Raw genomic sequence first — 11632 nt, 5'->3', positions numbered from 1 at the left:
TTTGTCGTACTTTTTGTCGTACATTTGTTGTGTGAGCCGACCCCATCCGCCATTTCAACCAAACAGTTTTTTCGTACAATGTCAGCCCTAGTTCTGGTCCCGGTCCTGCATTTGTCCCTGTCCTAATGTGGACCCGACTGATTCAAGTTTCCTGCTGCCTCTCCTCTTTATTCTTTCTTATTTCATCGCTTCAGACTTTTTTTGTTTTGTGTGCATTTTTTGTTTTGTTTTGTTTTGCTCACTTGTTGGCTACTATTTTATGCACATCGATTTTCGCTCAGTGCATTTTATTTGCTATCCTACGGAGCAGCGTAGAACGAACACTGGACGAGGCCGCAGGAAGGTGAGACTGTACATTGGAGTTGTTTGTTTAGCACTGTTTGTTTATGTGCCGTAACTGAACGGAAGAAGAGGGGCTTTAACTTTTTAAAGCGTCATTTAGCGATGTTCTGAAGTCGAGCACAGCTCTGGGAGTGGTAGCAATGGGCATCTGAAAGCATGCACTCACTTCAGCATTCCCTGCACTTGGTATTGAATTAAATTATGCAATTAGTAAAATATTTAAAATATATCATATAATATAAATATGTATACTCTGAAACTCTCTAATAATTATAATATACATATAATAGAATTATTTCACATTTAATTACATTGTTTACTCTTTCTTTAATAGCAGCAGCAGTAACGGCTCTGACTGACTGCGATTGCGATCTTCGGCAGAGGCAATTAATAAAACTATTCCTGCGGCGGGTAATAAAGTTTGTCAAGTTGCGCACATCATAATAACAGCGACCCACCCAGTCCCCTTGTAGCAGTAGTTGCAGTCGAGGGCCTCCGTTGAAGTTGACGTTTTGCAAGTGGCAGATGGTGGATGGTTCGCCAACGCTTCGAGTACGGCGACAAATCGTGCAACAAAGTCAAATGCACTTTGCCTCGGCCAAGAGCACTCTGCAGAGTGGGGATGCTGATGTGGATGGGAATGGGAACGGGTATGGGAATACATGTGTATATGTGATGAATCATTTTGCAATATTGCATATTGTGCGTCGCACTTAAATTCAATTAAGCTACAAAGGCAGTTGCATAATACAAGGCAACGCCATGTCCCATCGCCTGGCGCACACATGGGAGCCAGGACCACAGGCGTCCAATCACCCATCAGCCTCCCAGTCCTGTCCACAGACAGGGGACCGAATGTCGACGATGGCGATGGCGATTTCGATGTCGAGAGTGGAGTACCGCTGGCTACACTTTATAGCAGTGCCCTTCATGCGCTTATTCAATGATTCATGCACCAATTCGCTGAACCATTCAAGCTGGCACTCATTCAGTCATTTCCAGCTCTGGCGGGTAAATACTAGAAGCTGCAACATATGTACAGCATATACATTAAAAATATGTTTATGTAAAATGATACATTTATGGTTAATATTTAGACTTACGTAAGATTAGCGCCTTCATCAAGAATAACGCACGCAAGAATGCGCACGCTGGATATAAGCTGTATATAAAGCTTGAAGAATGAAGATAATCGGCTGGGTGTACTGGCAGATGTTGGTTGATGTGGAGGACAGTCTGCTTCCAGTGCGTGGTCGGATGCCATGGACTGGTGTTGACGACCATCGCTTTGGTACCAGCAGGAAAGGAAAAGTCGAAATGTACGGCAAACACTGCCAGAGCAGCCTGACACATATCCAGCCCGGCGAATCTCGCCCACTTATATTTTGGCTTTTCACTAGACAGGCCATTCAGAGCAGAAAATGGAACTTACAACTGAATAACAGAAACGAGTTTGGACTTACCACATCCACTTCAATATTATGACATCGACTAGGGGTAGCTCCAGTTCCTCAATGCTGCATAACTTCGATCACATGATCGAGGTGATTCTCACGCACCACATGTCTGGCGCAAGAGTCCACGGAAAATACGCGAGCAGCTCCCTGCTGGACTACCCACATGGAGAGAATGGCAATGATACAGCCCACCTCGAGCACAGTGGTTCCTTGGAAGAGAAAATCATTCTGCTCATCCTTAATGGCATATCGGAAGGCCGTCATAAGGACTTCGTCTTGGAGCTACAACAACAACAGCAACAAATTACTTTTCGACCAACAATAAAACATGGAAGAAACCCAGAAACAAACAGCAAAAGCCAACAAGAAATCACAAAGCATATTGCATGCAAAAGTTTTTAAGGTTTGTCATCAAATGACGTTTTGCGGATTCCTTTTCTGGGGACGCACCACACGAACTTAATGTTTACTCTGGATAATAAAGGACAAATTGCGCTCCCTGCGGTTATTATCGTAGATCGTCCTTGGCATTTGTCGGTCAAAAGGCACTCTTCAACGCTTCTTTGCTCCAATTGGGATGCAAGTGCTTATCTAGCTGTACCCCTTTTAAGCACGAACCCATGGATGCTGCCACAAAGGTGAGTAAGTTGAGGTTCGGGAGTTTTATTATAAATCCGGGCCAGGAATGCTTTGCACAGATGTACAGAACTCGCCTCGGCATATTTTGCATCTCATCTGATGCTTCTTTCTTTCCAGCTCCTGCTCATGCTCCTTCTGATGCCAATGCTGTTGATGCTCTGCAGAACTAATTCCATTAAAGCAAGCTCTAACTTGATTTTCAATTGACTCCCCATTTGCTCGGACGGGAATGGAAGGTGGTGCTGGCTGCTGGTTGTTGAGGCCGGCTGGTTCTCTCTTTCAGCAATCAACATGTTCAATTGAGCATATCCTGTCGGGTACAGGACACAGCCAGAGCAGCGCAATGTGATTACCCGACGCTATTCTGTACTCACACGAGACCAGCACTCGCATCCGTATCCGTATTCTGCATCCAGTCCACAGCAACAGGAGAAGGACCCAGAGCAGGACCACGACCTGGGAAGAACCCGGACCAATGCTGGAACAGTACAAGGACACGTAACGGAGGAGGTCAGGCAGGCGCCTGCCCGTTGGCTCCCTTTTTACATTTCATTGGATTTTATGCGTTTCACTTTATGCTGATGTTTTTATTATTACATTTTCTTGAACTTTCATTTACATTTTCTGGATTTCTTAGAGCTCGTCTTCGCCTGGTCGTTAGTGTTGTTGCCCCCGATGCTGGTGTTGATGTTGATGAGTCCTCTTCATTTTCACACTTTTCATTCAATTTATTGCATTCCGCAAATTGAGTGTCGTTTTCCTTAGATATACTCTGCTCGTTCCCACACTTTCTAACTTACCAAAAGCGTGAAAAATACGAAGCCCAATTTAATTCCAAATCTAAATGAACTTAAATTGTGTACAAAGGAGAGAGGGAAGATATATTTCCTGCAACCCACAGAAATGAAATGATGTACGAACTTCAATATTCAAGCAGCATATACACCATCTGTCTCCGTGTTGTACATACATATGTCTGCCCAGCAAAAGCAGTGCTGCAAGTACGAGTTGGAATAGGTGTACCCATATTTCGAGCAGCGAATTTGAGAGTTAAGATCCTGTTCGGTGGACAGGGCCTCGTACACGGATCCGTCACCTCAAATCATGTGCCAAGACGTGTGGGCCGTTGGGATAACAAGGCGGAAAACTCAATGATATATTGACCGAAGCAACCACTGTACATAGTTTCCCTGTTCTGTCAACCGGAAATTTAGTTATCTCCTGAATGTATACGAATTACGTATACTCGTAAGAACATGTTTGTATATACGTTATACGCTTTGTATTCAAATAATAGACACATCATATTTTTGAAATAGTATAAACAAAATTAAAGAGAAACAAAAACAATAGAATTCGATTTTCATCAGACAGCATGTCTTTCCTTCGGCGCATTACATCCAAACCAGACATAGCTACAACCTCAACCTCAAATTCAACATATTCATCACCAAATTCCGCTGCAATCCCAACCCCAACCGCAAATACAGAAACAACCGCTTCTCCTCGAACAGTGGTTGAGGGTTCCTGCGACACACTGGATACCTTGGACGGCGATAACGCTCCGAGCACCAGCGGTCAACGGAGGAGATCCACTCCACTGGGAGCAGACTCTGCCACTCCGGTAAGCACCTGTGCGTTCCGGGTGCGACGAGAGCTGAATGAGATCCGCAAGAATCCGCCGCCTAATTGCAGTGCCGATCTGTGCATGGACAGGCTGCTCCATTGGACGGCAACCGTGATCGGTCCCGCCGGTTCCGTCTACGAGGGCGGCCACTTCAAGCTAGACATCCGCTTTCCCCTGAACTATCCCTTCCGGCCGCCGCGTATCCGCTTCACGACTTTCATCTACCATTGCAACGTGGACAGCGTGGGGGTCATCTGTCTGGATGTGCTAAATGAGCGCTGGTCGCCGGTGATGAATGTAGCCAAAGTGCTGCTCTCGATCTGGCTGCTGCTGGGAGAGTGTAATCCAGAGGACCCGCTGGTGATGTGCATTGCCGATCAGTACAAGACCAATCGCCTGGAGCACGACAGGGTCGCTCGCTTTTGGACCAAGCGCTTTGCCATGCCTAAAGAGGCCCAGGAGTCCAAGGATTCAAAGAACACAAAGGACCCGAACGAGCCAAAGGAGTTTGCGAAGCAAAAGGATACAGATAAGCAAAACAATCCTGGGGAGCCCATGTAAAGGATGTAACCGAAGAATGACCAGAGGAGATTTGTCCAAGCATCACGGAGCGAAGTTCCGTCCTACCTAAAAACAACTTCAGATCCTGCTGTCTTTGCGGTCAATAAACCATTTCGATATCAATATGTAATAACACAATACCAAGATGATGCATGAGGAGCAAAAGCTCGTTCAATCTTCGTATACGCTTCAGGGTACGGGCGCGCGGGGTATTTCTCCCATTCTCCTTTAGGCTAGTCTTTGCCTATGCTTTCGGCTTCGTCAATGCCTCGGCCCGCGTCAAGTCGAGCGACAGAATACAGTAACAAAATATGAAGTCTGAAGACGAGAATATGTCCAGGGCCGGATCAGCCCTGAGGTAGTTGCCAAGGGCCCCGCCTAGGGCGGATAGAAACATTTGTTGAAAAAACAAAACTCCAAATAATGTATAAAAAATATAATAGGCACTGAGAAACATAAAACATAATCAAACAAACATAAAATGTATATGTTTTTATATTAAATGAAAATTGATGGGAACTTGACTGAAAAAAGGGAGGATCCCCGGATTGATGGGCCGGTCCTGAACAGGTCGGAAGAATGCAAAAACGACTACATTGCTTGGCATGAGTCAGCACATTGATACCGTTATTTGTTTGTATTTTGTGTATTCACAGCTGGTACTCAGCCGAAAAGAGGTGGCAAAAGACAAAAATATTTTATGAACGCTTTGAATAGATTTGAATAGAAAATTTTCCAGAGTTTAAGCGAATCTAATTTTCAAAATAATTTTAGTTTAGGAGATATGAGCACTCAAAGTTGAAAATGGTTTCAGTGTGAAACAATTTATTTAACTCTTATTGGTTTTAAAATTAGGCAAGCTATTCCCACTGTGCGCTGCTGCGCTTTGTCGAACATTCTCTCTGACGAACAGACGATGCTGTTGGGCAGCGGGGTCGCGGACAGAGACTTAATCGAAAAAAAATTTAAACCCCGCGCGCTCCCTCTGACAATGCTCAGGTTTTCGAAAATCACAAGATTTAATGAGCTCGCGATTTATTGCACATATGTATGTACATAGCACTTAAATAAAAATAACAACAACTGCGCTGATGTTTTAAGTTTATATTTATATAAATAAAAAACATTTTCGTATTTCCCAATATATTTAATACATTTATTTCTATATCTGTCCCCCCAATTTAACCTCACCAAAGTAAGCCTAAGCACTAACCAGGGAAAAAATGTCGTCTGTTCTTAATTCACCGATTTTTTGTTTGGGTAAAATATAATGCGATTGCCAAGACGATATCGCAAAACCATTTGAGAAAGAAAAACTTTCGTTAGGAAAAAGTTACGAAAACTGGAGCGCACACAATTTCAATTTGTACGAATTCGTATTAATTGTTCAAAAATCGTAATCGCAAAAACTTACGAAAACCGGAGCACAAAGGATAGAACAGATTTTTGGTCGCTCATACAGCATCTTGGTGTTGTATAGTCTTTGGTAATATGCAATAATCCTATCGAGAGCTTCTAGGTACATCTTGAACTCAAGGCAACCCACTAACCCACTCTATGGGTTGCAGCCTCGGTCCCAGCCCCGTTTCGCTGTACCACTGTTCAGGTCTGACTCGCTAAGATAGCCACGCGGTCCTTTGGACGCTCATGTCCATGAATATTCATGAGCTTCCAAAAAATGAACCCTGCCAGAGGCGTGGGCGTTGGAAAAACAACACAGAACAGAGGACGGAAAACGGGAGGGGCAGATGGCATTGAAAAATTAATAGGAGCGCGAACGAACGTAGGATGCGGAGATGGCTGGGGATGGTTGGAAAACCACTTCCCAAGCTAGCAAGACCAAGTCTAGTATAGTCAAGAAATCCGACTATATGACACTCTTTCTAGACACCTTCCTTCCAATCCAGGAGATCCAAAGTTACCCATGATTTTCGCCATTCAAGAAGTATCCGATCCCAATTCTTTTTCTGTTTTACCAATGGCTATATTAAACTATATATTTCTATTACTTGAGCATACTTTAAGATGGAACTTTTTTTCAGGAGAATGTACAGTAGTGTTCTACTTTGAATCCTGTTGCAAATGTTTACAATGTAGATATACATATGCAGATATCCATAAAATCCGAGTACATATACCTTTGTTTTTTCGCTTGCCAAGTATCTAGATAGAAACTCCTTAACCCATCTGTTCAATGGGATTGTCATGGATTGAGGTTTGAGGTAAGTTTCCTTTCTGACGAAAACTTTAATCCGACATTCCGCCAGTAAAGTAATGTACTTCTGGCTGCAAGGGGTGAACGATTGAACTGAACGAGTGGGGATGGAAAGAAAAGCAATTTTCTGGCTGACAATGTCATCAAAGTTGCGAGAGAACCTTTCAATATCCCATGCTTCAGGCCCATCACCATCGCCATCCCCATTCCCCATCTGGCATCTCCACCCATTCCCTGTCTGTCGCTCTGTTGCTCGCCCCAACAAGTCAAACGATAATGAACTTAAAGAAATTAATTAAAGTGGCAAGCAGAGTCACCCACATACTCGTACGAGTACATACATATGTGTAGACTGTACAGCTTAACGCCCGGCTCCAATGCCTTTATTGAAAACGACATCCGGGCTGGACATCACCTTCACCCGGTGACGTCCACGGCGATGGCGACGGCAGCGGATCGTATGACTCTGCCAAAGTAAATGCAATAAAAGCAAGTTTCTCTATGCTACGACTGTGACATGGGTGCTACGAAAAGACCGTTAAAAATAAGTGTAAGGGTGCCTGGCCCAGGACCGGATCGATACGACTGGGAAATGCTCTGAACTCATCAGCGGGCAATCCCGGAGGTGGTGAACCACAAAAGTGACCGTCTGTGACTGTGGTTCATTCCCCATTCGACAGACTCAAATATCCGGCAGCCTCCAGAGGACGCTGCCACACGCAATAGAAGGTGCCGTGTGGTGACAGTGGCTTACTGGAGCTGCACTCCCTGGGCCGTCGCTTCATTCGCACCCGGGCTAATCGCGTAGTCGGTCCGAGTTAATGCCATTTGCCAGCAAACAGGCAAATAACTTGGACATTCCATCAAATCCTGGCGCTGGTTTTGGAGAGGAAAGGAAAAGCAGGTTTCTCGGTTCCGGGGATATAGCTGGAGGGGCAGCTCGATTTGGTGTATGACCAGCATTGGGATTGGGCCCGGTAGCTAACGTGGATAATCAGATTGGGTAGATTGTCGCCGCTCCATGGAGTTGTTAGCTGGACATTTGCCTGCAGCGGAAACGATTTGGTGTCGGATGCGAACGGACTGTAGACTGTGTTTAGTGCACTGCCCAAACATTTCTCATTTGCTTCGATTGCAATTGGATTGATTTTGGCTTGGTTTTGGACAAAGTCAATTAGGGTGACCATTACGGGGAGAACGACTTACTTTGGGTCTGCTGGGGTGACCGTGACCCTAGGTTAAAAATGCGACCGTCCATGGTACCAGACGTATTGAGTTTTATTGAAATACAAAAGCAATTGTCCCATTTTCCATTTTTCAAGTACTACTCGCACGAGTATCCCTTCCTGTGTCGCTCTTCCATTTTGCGGATATGCCCGTCAACTGGTGAGGGTCTCATGTGTCACATGGCAATAAATATTGCCGCATGTTAAATGTTTTGCTCGCCTCATGGCCGTGTCCGTGGATGCCCGCATCAGGTCCACGGCCAGGGCCCCTCGCCGAAATTGCAGAAAATTACCAAATGAGCCTGAGAAGTGTCCGGCTGATGAGCTTCGGTGTGGAGTGGAGCATCCAAAAGCCCAACCGGACTTAATACTCCTGTCGAGAGGCCGAGGCAGCCTCTTTTCGATTGAATTCCGTGTCAAACGGTTTCTGCACTCTCAGCTTTTATTGAATTCCATTACAGTTTCATGTCCATCAGAGGAGCCAGCCTCCGTCATTGGAACGTCATCATAAAAGCTGCCTACTTTGCCCTGGCCGTGGACCCAGGAGACGAGAGCCTGTCCAGGATGGTAAAGGACAGGGTGGGCCTTGGCTTGTTTGCCTTTTTGGGGAGCAACATAATGAAGAAACACGGAAATGAAGTGGCTGCAAATCGATACACTCACCAATTGCTTTTATCAACGTTATTAAAAAAATTGTTTTAGATCCCAGACACATTATTCAATCTCATGCCCACCGCTGCCGCGGTGTGGTCTGCCAATCAGTTGAGAGCGTGAGAGTACAAACTTTTTCTTACACTGTAAAATATAAATCGAAAACATTTTGTGCTTCAAAATGTTTGGTAACTAAATTAAAGTAATTTTTGCAATTTCCATGTTAGTGGATCGTTCTTTTTGCTCGTCGTTCATTTTTGTTCGTTGGGTCTTGCTCCTTAGTTCGTTTTTTTGCTATTTTTGTTCTGGTATCGAAAATAAAATGATTTTAATTGTAAATCTTATTGAAATAAATAAATCGAATTCTGATAGAAATTACGAATAACATAAGCGAACTATTAACAAAAAATAACCAACTAAGAACGACTTAGTCCCAGAATAAAATTAAGTAAATTGAACGATGTTTATTCAACAACACTATTGTGTTCCGCTCCCAATATATTATTGACAACATTTTGCCATCCCAAATTCCATTCCATATTCCGTTTACCGATAGACACCTGACAAATTTCTGCAATACATTCACAAAGTGCAAGTACAACTTTTGACTTAAAAAAAGGAAAATTAAGAAAAATGTCGAATGTTTCGGATATTTATGCGGTTTCTCATCTGGATGGGAGCGCCAGCGAGGGTGCTGACAATGAGGAGGAGTTTTACGAGTACTACGATCTGTGGGTGCGCTATCTCCTTGGGGCCAGAGCCAACCTCAAGGACCGTACTCTAACATTGGCCATCTATCACCAAACACCCATCTGGAAGGCGACACGCTTCCGATTCGTCGTGTGCCACGCGTCGCCGACCGGCAATATGCAAGTCGCTCTGATCAGCGTCGGGGACATTGTACTGGTTTACGATGGCCTTGACCAGAGCGTGCCTTTCGAGGTTCAGGAGCACATCACTTGATTGCACAGCATGCAATCTTCGACCAATACCAGTAACAGAGCCATGCGGTTCCTAATCTTGGTCCTTGGCCGAAAGTCCGCGAGTACTTTGTCAGCTTTTAACGCAACTTCAGTGTGGAGTGAATCAGCGACTAGAGCGAGTATTTCTGAGAGTTCCTTCTGAGAGAGATTCAACTGAAATATTGCTTAGCTTATATTTTAGAGCTTCTCCTGTTTCCCAATCAAAGGCCAATTAGTTCGAAATCATAGGAATTCAGAACTTTTATCTCCAGACTCAGCTCTGATTGTGGGAGGGGGAAATGGGTTGCCTCTGCTCTCATTGTTCTCATGAGAGGAAGAATGGAGCTCCAGCAATCTCCAGACTGGATTATGAAATGCGGCTGCTCGACTCAAAGGCTTCAAAATTCCAGTGTACTAAATGGTGGATACAAGCCTGGAATAGCTGTCGTTTGCTTCAATGCAGTCGTCCGACCTCAACAAAGGAAAATTAGTTTCGTCAACCGACTGCAACGGAAGAATGTTCTAGGGCTTCCCCAAAAACCCCAAGCCAGAGACACAATCGAGTTGGCGAAAGCAAAGCCAGTCAGCAGCTAAAGCTAACCTGACCCTCAGAGGCTAGCGAGTCTCAATTAATTCAAGATATTGTCACAGAAACTCAATCGTTGATGAAGCCGGAGATGCAGTTGGAGATGGAGCTGGAGCTGAAGCTGAGACTGGAATTGAGCATGAAGCTGATTCTGTGGCTGAATTGCTATGGTGCCATTAAAGGGACAGGGAATTGGCTTTGTGTTACGGCTGATGCCTAGGCATTTAGAGCTCTTCACTTGTTGGTACTCTCGAAATTTAATTAAGCCAGGGGACGCCGGGCTGCAAGGACTGGGATTGGGACTGGGAATTCCACTGTGACTAGAGTCTTGGAGTCTTGAAATGTGGGGTCTGGTAATGTGCTCCTTTCCATCTAAATATTATTTTACACACTGCCTTAACTGTAACTTGTGCATGCCCCATCATAACAATAATCGTCACATTGCCGCCAGGCAGCAACTGTTTCTTTAAAAGAGAAACAAACCGAGAGGAAAATCGTAAGAAAATCGCAGGCGATGGATGTTAGGGATGCCACGCATGAGGGTGCGGGGTATGTTGTTTTATGCGTATGATATTTTGCCAGTACAAAAGTAATGGTTTCTATGAGAAAGCCAGAAAGAGGCAAGAAGCTGCTGCTGTAGCCGAAAGAAAAATGAGAATCCTTTGCTCGTTTTCTTTTCAGTTATGCCCGCACAACTTCCCAGGGAGGAGGAAGTGGTTGCTGGAGAGGGGGATGGGAATGGGGATGGGAAGGGCATGGGATGCACTTGCTCTTTTAGTTAAATGTTTGAAAAGAAAAATTAAAAACTTTTTACAACACACACAACATGCGCGGGCTCTGCCGCCATAATATCCTGTAAGCGGGCCAAAATGCAAACGGGGAAAGTTAAGCGGCCAAGCGGCGTCTTACGGGGGGGGGATTACGACAACCCCCTTTAGAAAGCCCCAGCTCCCGCTTGCTTGCATGAATTTTCTCTAAAAAAAAAAGCGTCTTAATCCCGGCCAAGAACAGCCGCAGGCAGTGACACCCACATGCGACATGCTGTATGCCTTATGACGTATGCCGCCTGCCGCATGCCGCATGTCAGATATTCTCGTTTGAGGAGTCGCAAGCTGCTCATCTGTGGTGTGTGTCCTCTTATGCACCTCTTTTAGAATCCCTGTTACTAAACTGAATCCGAAGAACATCCGTTCCTATTCCTTTTGTGGGTATCTATCTGTAAATAATCAAAAGATCTCCATTCCAACAAATTTGTTATTATCATGGAACATAAGACACTCAACACTTCCACGGCATAAGCATTAGTTCGATCAAGTATGAAAGACTCTCACTTGAATTGAGCTTCAGAATCTATATCTATGCCATA

General features: G+C 44.6%; 1 protein-coding gene and 1 long non-coding RNA gene across 2 annotated transcripts; one reads left to right on the top strand and one right to left on the bottom strand.

Annotated features, from left to right (window-relative positions):
* Window positions 1–749: 749 nt before the first annotated feature.
* LOC121404637 lies at window positions 750–2257 on the bottom strand. Its single transcript, XR_005968117.1, has 3 exons — window positions 1806–2257; window positions 1446–1738; window positions 750–1367 (listed from the first exon to the last, which is right to left on the bottom strand). It is a non-coding gene; the product is annotated as an uncharacterized LOC121404637 (long non-coding RNA).
* A 1442-nt stretch (window positions 2258–3699) lies between these two features.
* LOC111070050 (ubiquitin-conjugating enzyme E2 E1) lies at window positions 3700–4756 on the top strand. Its single transcript, XM_022360350.2, has one exon. It carries the CDS (start codon window positions 3814–3816, stop codon window positions 4624–4626), a length of 813 nt encoding a protein of 270 aa, XP_022216042.1. The 5' UTR covers window positions 3700–3813; the 3' UTR covers window positions 4627–4756.
* The last annotated feature ends 6876 nt before the right edge of the window (window positions 4757–11632 follow it).

This window comes from Drosophila obscura, unplaced genomic scaffold (assembly GCF_018151105.1).
Source record: "Drosophila obscura isolate BZ-5 IFL unplaced genomic scaffold, ASM1815110v1 contig_28, whole genome shotgun sequence".
Taxonomy (NCBI): domain Eukaryota; kingdom Metazoa; phylum Arthropoda; class Insecta; order Diptera; family Drosophilidae; genus Drosophila; species Drosophila obscura.
This window is presented reverse-complemented; position numbering and strand designations above follow the sequence as displayed.

Coding starts and splice junctions, on each gene's coding strand:
- LOC111070050 (XM_022360350.2), top strand. CDS start 3,814: ATGTCTTTCCTTCGGCGCATTACATCCAAACCAGACATAGCTACAACC.